This window comes from Barbatula barbatula (assembly GCF_947034865.1).
Source record: "Barbatula barbatula genome assembly, chromosome: 17".
Lineage (NCBI taxonomy): Eukaryota > Metazoa > Chordata > Actinopteri > Cypriniformes > Nemacheilidae > Barbatula > Barbatula barbatula.
In genome coordinates, this window is record NC_136780.1 from 6,744,817 (window position 1) to 6,765,986 (window position 21,170).

Below are 21,170 nucleotides of genomic sequence, written 5' to 3' on the forward strand. Positions count from 1 at the left end.
AATAAAAAGGTTTTGTCATGGCAACCTAATACATTTCAAGCTGATCTGTTAAAAAATCTACTTGCAAAAGCAAAAAGCAAATTTCTCTATTGATTCCCAATGACAGCAAAAAACTGTGTATTTAATTTCAATGACAAAACTCAAAGAGCCTCAAATCTGAGGCAAGAATAGTTAAAATCAAATAACCTTAAAGAACCACATCGCCTGGTCACCGCACAGTGACTTATTCCAAAAGTCTTTGTTTGGAAAAAAGGATATGAACGCCTAGCTGAAACAGGCAGATAAATTTGACACTTTGATCATTACAAGACCCCATTTTTATAAACAATAGACAGGCAGGGAGAGGGTTACTGTGTAGAAAGCAAAGGCAAAGAGGTTAATTGTCACAATAGAGGCGGTGCTCTGTAGGGCACAGCTCTAAAAGCATTTTATGTGACCCGTATCTAAAGAGCAACTTGAAAGGCATTTCTGAGTAATTAGATTAGATTTTCGACATAATTTCTTATGTACCCATAAGGCTAAGTAACAGAGTGTCCACTCGTGTCACGCCGCGGCCATTATGAGGACAAATGGTGAGTGCATCAAATGCCTCTTCATTCCACAAAATTAAAATAAAAAGTTCCCCTCTGCCCTGCTATTTAGAGAAAGTCAACAGATGCTGTCACAAGCAGGGAATATAGGGAAATGTTTAACAGTTTTTCTCTTAGATTCATCATAAAAGAACAAATGCTCATGTCATGTTTGTTAATGTGTTTTTTGTAACCAGTGATTTGAGGGTTTTAAAGCTTGACCCATGTTGCGTGTGTGTGTGAGAGTTCTGAATTCTTTCTATGCTACTCATCGGGGATCTATAAGCTCCTTTGGATCACACACATCGCACAATATGGGTTTACCCACAAAAGTAACTTTGGATTTTGAGTAATATTGAATTGTGAAACCCTGTAGAAGAGCAAAAACTGCATTCTGTCTGCTTCAAACGTGCAAGCAATCCTAGCAGTGTCATACCAGTATATTAAGGTACATAAAAGTGCAGATCTTCATACAGTATATAGCAGTCTACATATTCAACGTCATATTAATTTTCACAACTATAACTAAAAAGTATTGAAATGTGGATAAAAATATGTGGTTGCCCAAAATTGTTAAACAAATCAAAATGATATAATAAGGGATTCTTTGTATTTAAAAAGTGCTTTTTAAGCACAATTAAGATTTGCTTATTTGATCAAAATAATTTGAAAATAAAAATATTAAGTGTTTTTTTGTGTTTGCAAAAAAAGCCTATATTTTACGTTTGTTGTGTTTTTCCTCATAATAATGTCAAGTTATGGTATAGCAACTTGATGTTTGTACAACAATCTTAAAAGGGCTGCTTTAAAAAGTTATTTGTTACCATTTTTGTTTGCCCAAAGCAACATTTTCTCAAAGGTTCTTATAATAACCATTTCTGAAAAAGAAATGTTACTACAAAGAACCTTGTGTGAAACAGAAAGGTTCTTTGTGGAACCATTCTGCCAATACCATTCTTTTATGGGATCAAGAAGCCCCGTTTTTAAGAGTGATGTAAAATATCTTAATCTTACATTGTGTATCTGAAAAACAGATTTTATGATGCATCTTTAAAACTTCACAAAATAATGATTTTTTATTGTTCCAGTCCATGTTAGGATCATGAGATAGCCTAATATTATTTTCACCATGAACTACCAAATACCACAGAATAAGAAACAATCATTTCGTGACCTTAACTACTTTCCAAACCAGACCACCACGCCAATTCACAAATGAGTCCTTGTAAAGAGACATTACACCACAACAAAGGAGCCAAAGGAGAGGAGCCCTCCCCTTTTAAACTGGTCACACCCCTTTAACCCACTATTGTCTATCCGAGGCTGGCAGGCGGTGTATGGTCGGCTTGTGGTTGTGTTGGAAGCCTCGCTCGCTTGTCAATAATCACATACAACGATTGCATTAATGCAAAGAGATGGGAATCTTGCAGTCATGTTTCCACGACGAACTGCTGTAGCGCTGCTCGCCCTGTGTGGATTAATAGCGATCGGCGATGGTGAGTGTTTGTGTTTATGTGTTTATTTGATAAGCGGCTGGTGTGTGTGGAGAGAGTGGCCAGGCTGCGCTGGACGGGGCAGCCTGGCGCTCATCATGGCGCTGTCGCTTGGGTTTGTAAACCCGTGTCGTGTATAGCGTAAATAACTTTTGGTTGATTTGTAACCGGTTCTGCACTGTGGTGTTTATTTTGTAACGTTATGTTATATTCAGTCATACAATATATATTTATGTATATGTGTGCGTGCGTGCGTGCGTGTGTTAGGAATGAACCGCGCTGATGCGTTTGTTTTCCTCAACTCCCAAGCACGCTCTCTGATCAACCTCTGTAAATGCAACCTTACATTTGAATACGTTTTAATTACATGTAACGAAGAGATGACGTGTTGCTTTTGAAGAATTCAGGTTTTCAAATCGTAACATGTTGGTCTGTAATTCAAGGTGAATTGAGACATGTATGTAGAAAGCGTGCACTTAACTTCCCAAATGACCTCCAATGTTTCACAGCACTGACGTCACTATGAATGATACTGATGTTGCAAAAGCGACCTGCGGTTCCCTTGCGAAAATAAACCACGACTAAACCAAAACTGCCCATGCTTTGTAGTAAAACCTTAGTAACCATTACTTCTCATCACGTAAGCCATATTTTAACCATGGTATTTTTAATGTGGTAACACAAATGGTATTCAGTCTTTCTAAAACATGGTTGGTTACTACACTTTTATAATACAAGGGATGTAACACCGACGTGTTGCTCATCACAAACTATTTTTTTAATGTATTCAAGGATTGATGTAAATACACTTACAGTGTTTGCTTGGTTTACTAATTCATCTCTTGACATTGTGCATTTCTTCTGTTAAAAACAGTCTTCATTGACCCCATTGATTGTTGAAAAGCCATTAAGTCCAGGAAGTGTTGCCAACTTTGGAAATGGTGATGCTTAAGAACAAAGGATAACCCACCTTCAGATATTACATAAATTATTCACCAGGTGTATTTCTCTGAAAGTTGCGCCTTATAACTAGTGGCGAGTTCATTTCTGTCGTACGATGGGAAGCTGGTCATTCAGCAAATTCAGACTGAAGTCAGATGCAGAGTCTGGGGCTTTGTAATGGAAATGTGGGCAATGAGCCCTATTCACTGGCCTGTCAAGGGAGTCTGCCTTTCTTTTATATGGACAAACTGATGGTCGTTACATTCACAGCACAAACAAACATGTCTGTGGTTGCATGGCACGGTGCAGTAACAGTTTGCGCTTGGGAACACTGGCGAGATTTTCTGAACACAAACGCGACACAGTTGGTGTAGATGATATTGTCACGTATGAATCCGAGACGTCTTTTTGATGACTGTTATAATGTGGATTGCTTTAACATTCCACAATCTTAAAATATGAATGTTTCCCCTGAAACAAATGAAAGTTCACCCAAAAATATACTTTGTGTGATTATTTTTTTTAACTTACCCACATGACATTAAACATGTTTAGAGAACCTTTCGGCATCTAAGGAGCACAAATGAATATATATAGGTGGTAACACTTCAGAATAGGGACCAATTCTCACTATTGACCAGTTGCTTATAAGCATGCTTATTATTGGCATACTGGGTGTTTTTTAGTAGTTATAAAGCACATATTCTGCATGACCATATTATACATCCCTAATCCTACCCAATACCTAAACCTAACAACTACCTTCTAACTATTAATAAGCAACAAATTGGGTGTGTATTGAGTCAAAATTCGCAGTTAGTTTTTTTAATAGTGAGAATTAGACACAAAATAAAGTGTGACCATTTAGGTGACATCTGAGAGATTTCCAGGCTTTCTCATAGACATCATGGTGTCCGTTTTTGCCAAGGTCCAGAAAAGTATTAAAGACATCGTTAAATTGGTCCATCCGCGCATAGAAAAAAAAATACAGACTTTAATCAATATATTACCCTCTGTCTTATCAGTGCAATGGAGCGCACTCGTGAACACGCACCAGAGTGAATTCAACTGAGCCAATATACGTGGGTGGACCAATTTAACAATGTCTTTAGTACTTTTCTGGACCTTTGTAAAAACTGACACCATGATGTCTATGAGGAGGCCTGGAAATCTCTCGGATGTCACCTAAATATCTTAATTTGTGGTCCGAAGTTCTCTAAATATGTTTAACCTCATGTGGGTAAGTAAAAAATCACACAACGTTGATTTTTGGGTGAACTTCCTCTTTAAAGCTTCCTAAGAAGGGCTGTTAATGAATTTCAACGCAGCAGGGGCCGTCGTCATGTAGGACTTTAGAAAGTTAAGCAATCTGTGATCTCTAATCGGTGAGTCATCGTTTCTGCACGAAACTCCCTCTGTTTACGTTAGGTTGTGATGCGCAAAATACTGCCAAACGCTCTAATAGATCTTGATAGGAAAGGCAAAACAGACAGGTCCCACCTGTAGTAAGTTCAACTGGGTCAGGCCAGTGTCAGACTCGACAGTGAGAGGATTGTAGTGTGAGGGGCGCTGTTTGGCTGCCAGTGATGGGTTTGCACAGCTGCCGGCAGTTGGATACAGACTAGTGGAAATGGAGCAAATTGGAGTCTCCAGTCATGTTATGGTAATTATTCCATTGAGGTGTTGAAACCGGGGAATCTGAAGCGATTCGGTGTCCCCAGGCCCTGTTGGGAGAGTGCTTGGCATATGCGACTGACTTGTTTTCTCAGTAAGCGTGCTATCAGAGTTTTTGTTTGTTTTTGATAAAATGGCTAGTCGTGAGTGTTTGAGCTCCTCGATGTCCGTGTGACGCTTCTCGCAGGCCTATGTGAGAAAACAACAGCAATGTGATATGGGTACTGCAAGCTCGACAGACAGCCGTAAGGCAGGGTGCGTCTCTTTCATCATCTTTCATTCTTTCCCAGATTTTGCTTTTCCCTTCACGCAGAGAAAGCAGAAGTGCTGAACCTACACTGATTCGCAGGACTGCAGTTTTTCTACGTTGACGTCTGGAGAAAAACAGTTTAGGAATGTCACAGTAACCCATTTATACACATTTTATAAGTGATTCATTCGCTTACAAGAAATTATTGTTAATGTGTTCCACTCCTCGGAATAACAATAAGTGTGGAAAAAAATTGTGGAGGCAGTTAATTCACCCCAGAACTACTTTTACAATTCAGGATTTTACACAAAACCTGTATGGAATTTTTAAAGAATGGTTGCATGCCATTCAACACCAGTTCCATTAGCTGTCAAGCTCCAATAAGGAGAAAGAAATGTTCCAAATGTTCTTAAAATATGGTACAGCAATCCATTTAATATCAAGATATATTATAGCTAACGCCTGTATTATGAAGGCAGGAAAGAGCAGATGATTGGCGCCCCATGCCAGGAAGGCTCCAGGTGCTGTAAGAGTGGTGTTATGGAAATGAAAGGGAGCACATAAAGCCATATTTTGCATGTGTGTGCTTGTATATAAGATCAGAGCACGGAAAGTACAGCAAAGAAAGATATGTGGGTTCATAGGGAGTGTGTGTGTGTAAAGTGTGTGTCTGTCTGGAGAGGCCGGCTGGGGGTTGAGGCCACGGTCACAGCAGACTAAAGCTGGTGTCTGCTTCTTTAATGACCTTGCTAATGACCTGAATGGTCCATTACATGGAGAGGCAGACCATCTTCTCACCTCTGTTACAGTGCTTGTTTAAAAATATTACATTTAGGGTGGAAAAAACATTTCACTAAATTGATGAACACAGAGGAAGATATTTGGAAGAATGCTTGTAACCAAACAGTTCTGGGTCACCATTGACTACCATAGTAGAAGAAATTACAACAATAGTCCAAAGTGTCCCAGAACTGTTTGCTTTATATATATATATATATATATATATATATATATATATATATATATATATATATATATACAGACTCAAGGTGAGTGAATGAAGACGGACATTTTCATTTTTCGGTGAACTGTTCCTTAAGAAATAAAATCAGAATCAAACAATTAATGTTTGCTATTTATTGTCTAATTTAACATAAAAATAGAAAGTGTAGATTCCTTAAATAAAAGAACAATGCAAGCATGTAAATTTAATGACAGGATTTTCTTTTAAAACAATTTATTTTAAAATTATATAGTTGTGTATCTCTAACGCTGTTTATCATATGCCCAAGACAGTTGTGTTATTTTTAACATTTTAAAAAGGTTTGAAAGAGATGTACATATTCAGGTTTGTTGGGTAAAAAAGTGATATTGGTAATTTGACCATGAGGGTGCCGAAGAAGCTCCCCTTCCTTTCGCCGCATTGATTTTGTGAGTGGGCGAGCACGAGGCTCAATGTGTGTTTTAGAGTGCACGTCTGCATGAGTATGTGCGCTCTGTCTGGTGGCGTCTGCATGTCTTAATCAGCTCCCTGTCTGGGTACTCCGTGGATCCCGTTTCAGCCCTATGCATCTTGGGTAACTGCACTCTCTCAAGTCTGCCCACTCTCAGTAGCCCCTGGCATCCTGCTCTCTTAAGCGACTGAGGATGATGGGCTTTCATTATCTAGAGGAGGTGAAGCGAGAGATAATGCCTGTGCAGAGACGAGTACTGGTTTGCCATCCATTTGTAATTGATATAGTATGTCACAGGAGCAATATTTGGTTCTAGCGTGCAGTCGTTTCTTCACCCTGACTTGGAAGTTCACGCTCCTTAGTCACACTAGCAGTAATGTGAAGTTGTTTGCGGCTTCATCACTGACTAAATTCTCCCATGAGCCTCCAATCAGCCAAGCACACTTTTAATGGCAATGATTTCATTCAGGTTTTCCCGCAATGGGTTTCATTTCCTGTCTGAACAAGAATGGAATGATTGGAACTTCACACTCCCGGTGAGATTTTGAAGTCTTCCTTAACCGAGTTCCCCTTTTCTGTGAGGTTAAGCCAAGTCTAGACTAGGTTTTATGGTCTGTCCAAGCTCAAATCCTATCGCAGCTGGGGGCTTTGTAAGCACTCCCCCCGACCCCGTACCCCTCTGTCGCCTCTTTATGTTCTGTCCTCGCGTATCTGTTTCACCAGCAGCTCTTAAAAGCATGTTGAGGGAGTCCCCTACCCCCTGAAACCATAGCGGTAACCTCCCCCAACCTACACCACGCAACCCACCTTTTGTCCCGACACAGCCCGCCCAATCCCTCCTCGTGTCTCTCTAATCTCCAAACAAAGAGCTAGTGTAAGGCCACCAATTATGCACGTACTAGACTTAGCTTGGCCCAAACCGCTTCTGCTCCCTCTCTACAGGTTTGGAGCCATGCACTGCGGGAAGTTGTATGTTTTTGTTTTGTTAGCCAGCTTTGCACAAACTTGGATGGATCGCTTACAGTTTCACAGGAGTCTGAGTGTAAAAAGTGTGATAATTGTTTAGGACGCATAGCAAAAGTGATTTAGTATTTATTAACTGTGTTTGGTTTTGTAATATTTGTGTAATATGAAATATTATGTTATGATTTATATATAGTTCATCCAAAAACCTTCATTCTGCTATTCTTCATTCACAACATGTATGACTTTCTTCTGTGAACACAAAAGAAGATTTTTTAAAGAATGTCTTGGTGGTTTTATGTCCATGCAATGGCCAGTATGTTTTGGTTGCCAAAGTTATTCAAAATATCTTCTTTTGTGTTCTGCAGGAGACAAAAAGTCATGCAGGTTTGGAATGAATAAAGGCGATTAAATTATGAAGGAAATTAAAATTTTGGGTGAATGTTCCCATTAAGGCTTTGTAGAAATGCTTCCTACATGAAAATGTAGCGAAACCCGAAGGTATTACAACTATTTTTGGTGTAGTAAGTAAGTTTTGTTTGGCAGATTGATAACCATTTTTTTACCTGGTTATGTTATTTTACTACAGTTAGTATGGTTTTATCACAAATGCAACAAAAAAGAGCAAATACTGTATAGTTAAATTCTGGCAAATTTTTGTTAGGGACATGCTGCTTTGCTTTAGCAAAATTGCTAGTACTTTGTGAGAAGGTAATCCCATAATGCACTGTGACAGTGGTCTCATTGGAAAAAATAAAAGATGGTTTGCGAGAGATTATAATACTAAGCAATTATTAATTCCAAGTAAATAAGAAGTTAAAGCCAAACAACAAATCGACTCACAATCTATGCTAATAAAGTTCTTATTCACATCTATATCGTGCACATATTTTTACATCCATTTTATTGTTGTTATAAATTCAAAACGTTTTTCAGATTTCATACTATTTTCGTTCTTTTATTTATGTGTGTGCCATGTTGTACAAAGCATTTCACAATATATCATACTGTGTCTGGTTATGTACATGACTAATAAACCCCAAAACCTGAAATTCCACAATAGATGGGATACTGTCTAAGCTTGCTGTGTCTTTTATTTGAATAAGCTGTAGTGTCCTCTCAAAGCTTAGTGTGTTTCCAGTATTTTAAAATGTTTACCATGACCCTGTTCACACACTGGGAGGAAATGTCGCGCCGAGATAAGTTTCATTTACATGAAGTGTGTCTATGTCCAGATTGTATGTACATAATGGCTGACCTGAAAAGCCTTTGTGTTTTCATGCGGGATCAAGTTTCTTTTTACGTGCAAAATGTACTTACCACACAAAGCCATTTAAGTGGCCGGCAGTAGTGATATGGCTGAGGTCTTTATTGTTTGATAGAGACTCGACGGTTAAGTACGGTTATCCTGTTTGTAATTAATGTGATATCTGTGATGTTGTGTTTTCTCAGACTCTTCCAGATAGAGGCCATGAGGCAATTACAGTCATTTGATTTGCCTCCCCGTGTTTCTGTGGGTGATTTAATGATATTGCGTGTGCTCCATTAAAGCAACTATTAGAGGCTCATGGCACAGTGTTCTTTCTCTACCCGCTATCAAGACCGGCGACGTAATCTGCAGGAAATTCCTCATGCATGTGAAGCTCAGTTGACTTGGATCTGCTCCACTAACGCTTACTGGCAGCGCACTTCGGTGTCTTTAAGATCACAGCCTTTATAAGATTTATAAGGAGTACACAAACACACTCTTGCACTCCCTCGCGGACACCGACACACACCCACATACAATCTGAAAAAGCAAAGTTGACGCTTGTTCAGAGGGGTGTGTTTGGGACTCAGACGTGTCATGAGTTTTGCAGTAAACCTGTGTGTGAAAAACAACGAAAGGAAGTGAAGTGAGTCACATTAATTAATGTTCGTGGAAGAATGTGTGTCTGTGTGAAAGTTGAGTGACGACAGGAGTAAATGATAAAAGCAGATCTGCCTATAAAAGGCTTGCGTAAACATCAGAGGCCTGAACTTGTGGGAAAAGCAATGAAATGAGAAAAGAAGAGAGGATTAGAATAGAACGTTCCTGATAGAAGCCCAAAAAAGATTTTGCATTAGCTGACTGTTTGTCTCTCGGTGGGTCCTGTTGTGATCAGCCATCAAGCGTCTGAGCTGGTGTTATTTTAAAACCAGCGCAATTTGTCTTAAGTGGTCTGCCATTGTATGGAGCTCAGCGCCTGGCTGATAAACCCGAGGGCGCCAGTGAGGTGTGACAGGCAGCGCTCGTGTCTTGACCTTGGTCAACCACAGCGGTCTGTCTGTGTGTGTCCATCCTCGTTCCTATTCTGTTTGTCTGACCTGCTTTAGAGAGACAAAAATACTCAATGGTGATGACAGCTCGAAAATAGCTCGAAAATGTAAGTCAGTTTCTGTCAGGGCGTCTGAGTATTCGAATGCTTCTGAAGATTGATGATATCATTTAGTTGTGCCTACAGGGATCTAAGATAGAGGAGGCAATATGAAATTCCCAAATGTTCACTGCCAAAAAGTTCTTTTGCACAAGTAGTACCATACTTCATATACAGTGGTAATACAAAAAATATAATGAATGTACGTGCAATTTATTTAATATAAAAAAATGTTTTAAAAATGTACAGTTTACATGTATGCATTTGGTTGACACGTCATACAATCTACTTCCAGTATATTCAAGTTTTACATTTTATCAGTAGGTGTGTTGTTTGGGAATCAGCTTTGCACTGCTAACACAATATTCGATCATTAAAGGAACAGTTCACTCAATGAAAAGTATGTCTTCATTTACACGCTCTTCCGTTGTTCCAAATCTGTACATTTCTTTGTTCTGATGAACACAGAGAAAGATATTTGGAAGAATGCTTGTAACCAAACAGTTCCACCATTGACTACCAACGTAGGAAATTTTGATTTATTCATTTCTTTCTGTTCAACACAAAAGAAGATATTTTGAATAATCTAGGAAAGCAACCATGAATGATACCAAAGCCATACAACTGGTTGCCGACACATATACTACTTTCATATGCATTCAGACACTTAAATGTCCCTATAGTCAAAGAAAGAACCAATGACACGAGAAACCAAAAGATCTTTTTGACTTTGGTCGTCAGTTAAACCCACAAATCACCTTAGCAACCATCTATTTTTATAATTAATTTAAAAATCAATATATTAAGATGGCTTGAATACACTACTGAAAAATATCTTTGAACCTCCCCGCGTCATTTTAATCGAGTGGCTGTTGTTTGACCGGACAGTAAAGCGGTGTCATCTGTGAAGGTGTTCTGCTGATATAAAGGGATTGCAGTGGGGGTCTGGTCTGCTGTGTACGGTCTGTTTGGGTTCATCTGCAGTGGCGGATTCAGTTTCATGTTATGCAGTTTGGTAGCAAACTAGATTCTGCATGCAGTATTTCTGCTGGAGTTAATTTGCTCAATGCTTCCCTTTCTTATAGTGGGTATAGCTTGCCCCCTGGTGGTTGTTTAAGGCTTGCACTGTGCACTTGCAGAATATTCTTAAAGAGGTCATCAACAATGTTCATGTCTTCATTCCACATTTTAATTTCTCTCTTTTCAGCTCTTAAGTGTAACTGCACTACTTGTGAAAAGACCGGTTATGTGTGCGAGACAGATGGGGCCTGCATGGCCTCCACCTCCTACACCAACGGTCAGGAGGAGCAGCAGGTGCGAATCTGTATCCGTCGTGTCAGCCTGGTACCACCAGGACAGCCCATTTTCTGCCTGAGCGCCAAGGGTCTGCTCAACACGCACTGCTGTTACACAGACTTCTGCAACAGCATCAACCTTCAAGTTCCAAACGGTAGGAGGAAAGGCCGAATGTTTGGACCAGTTAGTTTTTTCAAGTTTGTTTTGGTTTTTAGGTGTCTCTGTTTCCTGTGCTGCTATTTCTGACTTCCCTGAGACAACAAAAATGATTTACTCATGCGTGTCATTCCAAACCTGTATGACTTTCTTCCTTATGCACAACACTAAAGAAGATACTTTAAAGAATGTTGGTAACCCAAATTGCCCCCAATTGAACACAAAAGTAGCGAGACAAATTTTCTACCATCCCTTTAAATCAAAACTTGTGAGTGGTAATGTGCATGAAACTCCTCTCTCAGGGATTTCTGAAGAAAACAACTGGACAAGCTCAGGCGGCAGCTGGGGTCCGGTAGAGCTGGTGGCTGTGATCGCAGGGCCGGCATTCTTGTTTTGCCTGCTGCTTATTGTGGGAGTGCTGGTTTTCCAGCACCATCAGCGGAACTACAACCACCGGCAGCGACTTGATGTCGAAGATCCGTCCTGTGATCATCTGTACTTAGCCAAAGACAAGACTTTACAGGACCTCATCTTTGATCTGTCCACCTCGGGTTCAGGTTCCGGTAGGTCACACCTTTAACTATTGCACTAAGGCTTTACACATTAAAGATTTGGGCTTTTGAGCTGAAGCGTTATTTCTGTTGCAGGTCTGCCCTTATTTGTTCAGCGGACGGTGGCCAGGACAATTGTACTGCAGGAGATTATAGGTAAAGGGCGGTTTGGCGAGGTTTGGAGGGGGAGATGGAGAGGAGGAGATGTGGCTGTTAAGATCTTTTCATCCAGAGAAGAGCGCTCTTGGTTCCGCGAGGCTGAGATTTATCAGACCATCATGCTCCGTCATGAGAACATTCTGGGCTTCATCGCTGCTGATAATAAAGGTACAATCAATGTATATTACACATAAAGGTACAATATTTTGATCCAAAATATACTTTTGGGACAAATTAATGGAATAGTTGAATAGTTTTGTTTTTGGGTCAGTTTTTTGTTGTAGTTTTATTGATATTTTAAATGAAGTTCTATTTGTATAATTTTAGTTTTCATCTTATTTTAAACAATGTTGTGCTTTTGTCAATTTACTATTTACTTATGTCAGTGTTTTATTTTGTTTATTTTTATATTGTTATATAGGTTTATTTATTTTTCACTTTTAGTTGACATTTTCATATAATAACTTTAGTGTTTCAACTTAAAACTAAATGTTGCCTCAGCAATAAGCTGATGTAAATTTAAGTTTATCAAATAATATGTGGGCCTATATATTATTAGCTTTTTACAGTTTTAGTCCTTTTGTGTCTTTTTGCCACAATAATAATGTAAAAAAACTAAAATCTGAAAAGTAAAAATCTAATTGTGACAGCCCTAGTCTTGGGCAAACTTTATTTGTAATATAAAAATGTTTAAAGAAAGTTTTCTTCCATTGTTAAGCCTCTTTCTTCACCGTTTTTATCTCTGTTTCTTAGACAATGGCACATGGACGCAGCTGTGGCTGGTCTCTGACTACCATGAACACGGCTCTTTATTTGACTATCTGAACCATTACTCTGTCACAATCGAGGGTATGATAAAGTTATCGCTCTCAGCAGCCAGTGGGCTGGCACATCTGCATATGGAGATCCTGGGTACACAGGGTACATATAAACTAAACTCGTCTGACTCAACATACTATGTATTCCTGGACTCACAAAACTGAAATCAATGATGTACACCCGAAAACAACAAATCTGACATTTAAACCTTCACTGTCACCTCTTGCAGGAAAACCGGGCATTGCTCATCGTGACCTCAAATCTAAAAACATCTTGGTGAAAAAGAATGGTACTTGTGCCATAGCAGATCTGGGGCTCGCTGTACGTCACGAGTCCATCACTGATACTATAGACATTGCTCCCAATCAGAGGGTTGGCACCAAAAGGTACGTCTATATCCACATACTACACTCTTGACTGTAAATCATGTATAAATGGCTATATATAAATATTACAGTATAAAGTTCTTCATTTTGAGATACTGTAATATGGCACAGTTGGATTACTTGACATGAGTGTGTTTTGTCTTTCAGATATATGGCTCCAGAGGTACTAGACGAAACAATCAACATGAAACATTTTGATTCCTTTAAGTGTGCTGATATATATGCTTTGGGACTGGTATACTGGGAGATAGCACGACGGTGTAACGCTGGAGGTGAGAGCAAATCTTTCACCCACAGTGTTTGGAAAATTGGACTATAAAACAACCTATTGTTTGACAGCCAATCAGCATTAAACCCTAAGCTTTAACATCACGATTTACCTTGAATTTGACCTTGAACAGGCATCCATGAAGATTACCAGCTTCCCTACTATGATCTGGTGCCCTCTGACCCCTCCATAGAGGAGATGAGGAAGGTGGTGTGTGATCAGAGGTTACGGCCCAATGTGCCCAACTGGTGGCAAAGCTATGAGGTAAAAGCGTTAAGACAAGATTAATGACCAACCACAGTGTATCATGTACATGTCACAGTTTAGGGGGAATCAGGGACCCGGCAGTTTTATGAAATATCCATATCTGGGTCATAATATAGTTTTGAAACAAAGAATCTGAGTCTTAGTATTAAGATTTTTTTTATTCCCAGTGCAACAGAACATTGCCTTCAGAAACACATTTTACTTGCATATAACTTTTTCCACCCCTAGACGTTCAGAGGCAGTTAAATCTGAAATCGATTTTAATAATAAACCACAATGAGAATAAAGTTCAAACAATAGCACAGAAGCTGGCGCGTTAGAAAAGCTCTTGTCGTTTTTGTATGCATCAGACGGTCTGTGGGCGGGCTGTCTGAGACCGAGACGATTAAATGTGATAATACAGCTTTTTAATTCAATTCCGTTATTATTTTTGCAAGCATACTTTGTTGTTGGAGGCTGAAAGGAGTCATTTTGATTGGGGTCTGCTTTGTTCTGCAGGCACTGAGAGTCATGGGTAAGATCATGAGGGAGTGTTGGTATGCCAACGGGGCCGCCCGGCTTACGGCTCTGCGGATTAAGAAGACTCTCTCTCAACTCAGCGTCCAGGAAGACGTTAAGATCTGAAACGGGCGGGATGCCGCGGATCTTCGTAGAGACGCACAAGCACACATAAAAGACTTAAGCCAAAAAAAGCCTGCCAGTTTTATCCCTTTTTTAACCTTTTAAAGTTGTGACGAGGCCTACCTCACCATCTCAAGCGAAACTACTGACGTCAGTCTCTCCCAGCCCTTCTACGTTCCTCCGGAGGTGAAACAGCCTGTCGTCGTTCCCAGTCGAGGATGAGCCTGATGTCAGCACAGCTTCCCTCATAGGACCTGTTTGTTATTTCTTTTGGCAGGAATGACAATCGAGCAAAGGTGTTTGTTCTTTTCGTTTCACCACTTCAATGTTGCATCCAAAATCGACTTTGCTGCGTGATGTGTTGAATGTTTCAGTTTTGTCCATCCCTCACTGACTAATATGAAGTATGTCATATTTCGTAAAAAATATAGAAATATATATATATAGTGCTCTACTGCTGTTGTGAGACTGTGAAAAATGTGGATAACACTGTTTTCTCCTGTTATGACTAGCAATTCATGTCCAAAGCTAAGTGTAGCAAAGACGCCACGAATGTGTGACTGTCATACTGAAGATATAGCAGTACTTCGTTTGTTTTCAATAAGGAAATGCATTATTCTTGAAACTGCTTCTGGCAGAACATCCGTAAAAATCAGCCTGCTAGTTTATCTTGGGGCTACATTTGCTTCCCTCCATCAGTGTGCAGATCTCTGCGTGGGTTCTAGTTTGAATGCAATCTATTTCAATGTTCACTTGTTGTGTTTGGCCGTTTTTTAAATTGGGGCTTTTAAAATCCACGTTATTGTGCATTAGCGCTTTGGGGAATGATAGCTTGTTCATGTTTATTCATAATATTCCTGAATGAGGTCCATTTTCTCACTCCCAATGGTCTCAGTACTGAGGATAATTATGCAGGCTTGTGTCTAAAATATGGAAAAACACCAACTACTGGGTTTGAATTCACCTATGCCGAGTTGTTTCTTAGTTTGGTCAAATATACCTAATTTTCTAGGTTAAAGCAATAAAGGTTTAGTTCACCCAATAATGAAATGATTTGATTTGTTCACCCTCATGTCATTTCAAACATGCATGACTTCCTTTCTTCTTTTTGAAAATTGGTAACCAAATAACATTGGACCCCATTGACTTCCATTGTATGGGCCCAAAACCACCAAGACATTTCTCAAAATATCTTCTTTTATGTTCCACAGAAAAAAAGTCATTAACGGGTTTCGAAGGATGTGAGGATGAATAAATGACAGAATTTCTATTTTTGGGCGAACTATACCTTTTATTTAACCCAGTGGTTTGTCCGTATTTCACACTTCACTAAAAGGTGGACATGGCTGAAGAGAATAGCTACCATTTGTATGCTTTTAAAGACCGTTGAACTTTATTTTAATGGGAACATTACGTTTGTTGTATTGCAAAATACATTGTATTGGGAAGTTGGCATGTTAAACTGCACTGTTATTTAATATTTGCTCTCAGTGTCTATGGGATGTAGTGTAGTCGGCAAAAACGTGTAAAGTTTTGAAGTCAAATCTCGCATCTCTTTTTGCCTGTATTTTAAAACTTCTATTATAAAATTCAACTGTACTACTGATCATTTCCTTTATGCCAATACTAATCAATGAACTGTGTGAACTGCGACTTCATCAATTAGCTCAATTTATAATGCCACTTCTACCGCTCCCTCCTGTCTGCAATGTCGTGCTCACCGATTCAGTCAGAAACCATATGTTCTGATTATAAACTGGATCTTAAGTGATATGGACTGCAATAAGTTATAACAAGATGAACATGGCATTACGTTTTGGTATTAAGGGTCTGCCTCAGTTTTAAAGGTGTATAGCTTAAGATGAATGAGAGCAAGGGTTCTATAATATGTGTAATATATTTGAAATAGCGGTGGCTGTGTTTATTGCAGTCCATGTTTTATATTGAGGTCATATCCCATGAATCTGATCTCTGCGGTTGGAATATGTCAGTTGAGAGTACTTACACTTGAATCGAGAATGCCTAATACTAAACATTACGACTGACCCTTATAACATGGTGCTCTACATCATACACTGGGAATCTGTCCTTATGTAAATACAGGGAAACGTGTAGGCTTAATCATTATTTATATTGCGCTTGCGTTTTCAAAATTTGTATTTGGGAACTGTGTGTAAAAACATACTCTAAACTTTAATGTAAATTGGGGGTAAAAGTCACTATGGACAATGTTGGCAAAGTAGTTACCACCAGTTTGTGGGGGAAATTTAGACAGTTAAAGGGATAGTTCACCCAAAAATGAAAATTCAATCATTGTTTACTCACCCTCGTGTAATTTCTTACCTGTAGAAGTTACTTTGTACCATTGAATACAAAGATATGTTGAAGAATATTAGTAATTTTCAGTTCTGGGACATCATTGACTAGCATAATAGAGAAAATAAAATAGTAGTCATAGGTACCGGAGAACTCTTTGTTTTCCTAAATTCTTTAAAATATCTAATACAGGTTTAAAACTATTTCAGGATTAGTGAATGACAGAATTGTTTTTTGGTTGAACTGTACCTTTAATATTCTCTTATATTTGTCCACGTTAGTACTTGTGATGAGTTCAGACTTGGTAGTTTATGCTTTCAGTAAGACTGCATCAGAGTTCTTGATCCTACGGTTTCAGTAGTACTTTTAAACATGTTGTAAACAAATCCACTTGTGGTTAATATGATGTACATAAATGATATCAAGTAATAAATACTTTTTCCTATTTCTGTTTCATTGAATCTTTGATCAAATAGCTGACTTGCAGGTTATGTAATTGGATTTACTTTTTGTATTTAGGCATGAAAATCAATACACCATGTATGCATATTTATATTTAAAATGCATTTTATTTTTCTTTACAAGAAATAAAGCAAAGACAAGGAAATAAATGAAGGGCTGGAAGGGTAGGGCACAGCCGTGTATATAAAGAGATGCAACCTCTGACGTCGAAAAATATGTACAATTCAAAATTATATCCATACAAAACATGCCACATACAATAAAAACGATCATTTATTCATCTTTCCTAAAAGTAGCTCTGCTGTACAGCTGCAGCATATTTTTTAAAAAGTAGGTCAGGTTGAAAATCAATATCTATTAATTACAACACCTATAAAGACCTTAAATTAAGAGAATTCAGAAAAACAAAAGGAGGGGGCGTGAGTTACTCTGGCTAAGATCCAGTGAGCATCTTTGTGTTGAACAGACTAGGCTTAAAAAGAGTTAACTGCATCAAACGGCAGTTCAAAAACCTCTAAAGATGTATAAATAATAACAGTTTTGAGTGCAATTCACATGTAATTCTGGAGATATATTCGATTAATGAAGCCATACCATTCTCCCACGATTAGGCCATTTCACAAGTTGTATAAAACATTCACTTCTACGGGGAGGGCAGGGAAAAAAACAACATGACTCATATCAAAAACGGTTTCATCTTGGGAGCTTCAAGATTTTCCATTTACTGTATATACCAATTAAACGGTCACTGATTCAAGGACAGGGTTCAGTAATTTACAAGCAGTTGCATAAATAAAAGAAATATACGTGAACAATATTACATAAATACACAAATGCTATGCACCATTTTACTGCTTTTCTTTCAAAAAGTATCTATTTCCACGAAGAAGAAATATTATCAGAACCTTCCAACGTGAATCCCATCTTAAATGTTTGTTTCATTCACCACAACCATTCCAATTTCATTGGTGAAGACGAGAAACATCGCACACCTTTAGTTCAACTGTATATGGTCTTGTAGGAAAAACGCAGATAGAAAAAACCTAAATGCAAAAACACTCTGGTTCATATACATAAAGATATTACTTAGTTTGCCATTTTACATATATTTATAGATATATACACATTTAGTTCTTCTGATAAAATGATATCCAGTGGTTGCTTTTTCATGATTTTTATTTCTCTACAATTTCGAGTTTGATTAAAAAGGGGCTGGATAAAGAGCTTCGTCCCCTATTATGTACAGTTTATACATTTTGCATTTATTTCTACTGTGAGGTCATAAGTCAGGGGAGAAAGGAACAAAGTAGCATGGGCTATGTGGAGACTTTGTTCAACTCCCTTCTTTGAAATTCAACTGTTTTTAACCGTTTTAAATTACTTTATATAAAAGAAAATAGAAATGCCCTTTTTTAAGCCTTTCTCTGCCACAGCTTCGTGCCCGTAGACTGTGCTACCACTATCAAACCACAATACATAGATACACCGGCCGTCAGCAGGCAGAGAAAGACTTACTACAGTAAGTTTACAACAGTCCACTATCACAGAAGGGAAGAGGCTTACACCTAAGATTCCTGGTTGGAGTGATGAGAGCCGAATGGAGATCTAATGAACGTGTGATGTAGGAATTCAAGATGGGGAAATGCAGTGGCAGTCTTGCATCGCCTTTTATTTGCCAAGAGAGCCTGAACCGTCAGGAATAACTTACAAAAAATGTTTTGCCTCGTCTCAAAGTGTCACTCCCACAGTTTGCTCCATTATTGAGTATGCAAGAGGATACGGATGCGAGTTCACAAAAAAGCGTGATGCGCTGAGAAAGAAACGGCTACATGATATCTACAGTCAGATTAGGTGACCTTGGAGACACCCGTTTGAGTTTTGATTATTGTTAGTAATGCACGATCGTATCGGAACTCTCGTATACTGCATCTCATTTGTATAATCAAATAGTATTTGCATTGGCTCATTATTGTAATCAAAACATAGATAGGAGCAAACCTGCTGCTTATGTTTCCCTGCTTATCCGAGAAGGCAATTGCCACGGACACATTCCCGCCTTCCCCTTTCCACAGTAGCACTTAACAGTTTAATACAAAGCAGTGACTTCCCGCCAACTCAATGAGGTAGACTGGGTGAAATAAACCCACCTTTCAACTCAATATAATAAAACATCTGGTGCCTTGCTAGCCACAGGTCAATAGTATTTCATATCTCATCAATCATAGATACACAGTTCTAAGCAGAGCCACTTCAGGATTGTCTTGCCAAAGTCCACGATGTCAATCTTCATCGATGATGATTTTATGCGAGAGCGTCTTTCTGGGGGGGGGGGATGAGCGGAAAGCATAGTTCCAAGCTAAAGTGTATTAGTTGTTTTTTTCAGTACTTACATGGCTTTAGTCAAACATCTTCTCTGAGCTCTAGTCTGAGTGTATTGATATGCTATAGTTTCATTTCTTTTGGTGGGTGTAGAAGGGATTGATTGCAGCCGGAGTCAGCTTATTGGAGGAGAAAAAACAGTGGAGGAGGTGCTTTTGGCAGAGGTGAAGCTTCTCAACAAGAAAGATTCAAGCAGGTCCGATAACCTTTCGAGCGTAAAGGTCGTGGCATCAGAAGTTAACTCTTCAAAGCTTTGGCTCTTGTTGTGAAAGTCTCGTCTTTCGGGTGACAGAGTGAACTTCTCTTCCTCATTTCAGAACAGCTTATTATCTGGATAGTAAGAGTTTAACAGGCTTTGGCGCAGGAGTGTTCTGGCACCAGGGAACAAATGCAGGGCTGGCGGCTCCTTCGTCCCCGTTAGTTCATCCACTTTCTGCAATTCCAGGCTCCACAATGGCAGGGGATCTTGTGCTGATCGTCTTCGAAGTCAAACTGATAGTCATACGTCAGCTAAAAGTAAATCGGAGAAGAAATTTAATTTATATTTGGGATAAATATTTGGGCGTTTGCGAAATTAAAGCTCTCTGCTGTAACTTACCTCTTCACCCTTTGGGATCCTGCGGCTAGAAATTATGATTATTTTGTCCTCTTTGTCGAATGTCACAACTTCCGCAACACAGTTGGGTGCACAAGAATGATTGACATATCTGGAACAATCACACAAAAATAAGACCCAAACCAAACCTTTTGTCTTTTAAGAAAAGAGAAGTACTATGATCTTACCGGGCAGGACCACCTGTTAAGGTGGCATCAATTACATGCTCATTATTGATACGGAACATGTAGATCCCACGGTTCTGTTTGTAGAAAATCAACAGAGTTATTTAAAAACGAAGATCAAGGCTGAGAGATATGGTGTAATTATGATGCCTTATGACATCTACAAACCTGTTCCTCATAAATCTTTTCTCTGCGATTTGCCACTTCGTTGCGAATGATGGTGCCAATGTACTCTATGACCATGGTGTGTTTCTCAAGGTCTTTAGCTGCGTACAGACCCAGTCCTTGAATGCGAGAGCGGGCCAGGTACACGTTGTTCTTCCACTCAGTCTTCAGACGACGGTATTGAGAAGACTTGGAATGAACAAACTGCTTGCTGTAGGGCGTGTTGATCTCCCCAGTAAATGTGCTCTGATAGGCTTTGGACATACTTGTGCTATTAAGAGTATGAGGCCTGAGGGGCAGAAAATATTAAAAGATCCATTCATAAGGAATTCTCTAGTGTTCTATTGTAACAAAAGCATCTGTAAATGTGAGTTCAATCAAAGTGACAAACCTTTGATGTTGTTTGCCTTACTGGATATTCAACTTTATGTTCATTACCTTTTGCAGTGTGTGTGTATTTTGGGTTCTGATCGTGCACAGCCCGTAGGGTTGATCATGAGAGGAAGTTCCATGAGAGGATGACGTCCGTATCTGAATGTGTAATTCTGACAATTTTCCACACCAGGAAGCTACAAAAACAGGTTATTATTATATAAATTACTTGGAATCATTAGTGTGTCATTAAAAAAAGAAGAATTTCTCACCGATTCAGTGATTCGCATCACTGCATGAACAGTGAGGCCATACATCTCTTCACCCTTGACATGCTCAGTGAAGAGCTTCAACATGGCTGCTTCCTCTCGCAGTTTGGTAACCTGCAGCACAATCTTTGACCAGATACCTGACGAACATTGTTATGACATT

The 21,170-nt window shown here is 39.0% G+C and overlaps 2 protein-coding genes across 3 annotated transcripts in view; one reads left to right on the forward strand and one right to left on the reverse strand.

Annotated features, from left to right (window-relative positions):
- Positions 1–1,869: 1,869 nt before the first annotated feature.
- acvr1ba (activin A receptor type 1Ba) lies at positions 1,870–17,024 on the forward strand. The gene is made up of 9 exons (XM_079478330.1): positions 1,870–2,065; positions 10,949–11,191; positions 11,496–11,756; positions 11,841–12,071; positions 12,657–12,824; positions 12,952–13,108; positions 13,256–13,380; positions 13,510–13,640; positions 14,142–17,024. The coding sequence occupies exons 1-9, from the start codon at positions 1,975–1,977 to the stop codon at positions 14,265–14,267; spliced, it is 1,533 nt and encodes a 510-aa protein (XP_079334456.1). The 5' UTR covers positions 1,870–1,974; the 3' UTR covers positions 14,268–17,024.
- Positions 17,025–17,131: 107 nt separating this feature from the next.
- kmt2d (lysine (K)-specific methyltransferase 2D) overlaps positions 17,132–21,170 on the reverse strand; it is a 29,089-nt gene continuing 25,050 nt past the window's right edge. For both annotated transcript variants that reach the window (XM_079478985.1, XM_079478984.1), the window contains exons 49-54: positions 21,011–21,147; positions 20,805–20,935; positions 20,370–20,655; positions 20,205–20,278; positions 20,020–20,128; positions 17,132–19,931 (exon numbers count right to left, since the gene is read on the reverse strand). In XM_079478985.1, coding sequence (XP_079335111.1) covers positions 19,839–19,931; positions 20,020–20,128; positions 20,205–20,278; positions 20,370–20,655; positions 20,805–20,935; positions 21,011–21,147 — 830 coding nt within the window. In that variant the 3' untranslated portion in view covers positions 17,132–19,838. The remainder of the gene's footprint in view (positions 19,932–20,019; positions 20,129–20,204; positions 20,279–20,369; positions 20,656–20,804; positions 20,936–21,010; positions 21,148–21,170) is intronic.

Bases quoted from the DNA above. Each gene is read 5' to 3' on its own strand.
- acvr1ba (XM_079478330.1), top strand. From the start codon at position 1,975: ATGCAAAGAGATGGGAATCTTGCAGTCATGTTTCCACGACGAACTGCT. The intron at 11,757-11,840 runs GTAGGTCACACC...TTTCTGTTGCAG, and splicing joins CACCTCGGGTTCAGGTTCCG to GTCTGCCCTTATTTGTTCAG. The intron at 12,072-12,656 runs GTACAATCAATG...TCTGTTTCTTAG, and splicing joins CATCGCTGCTGATAATAAAG to ACAATGGCACATGGACGCAG.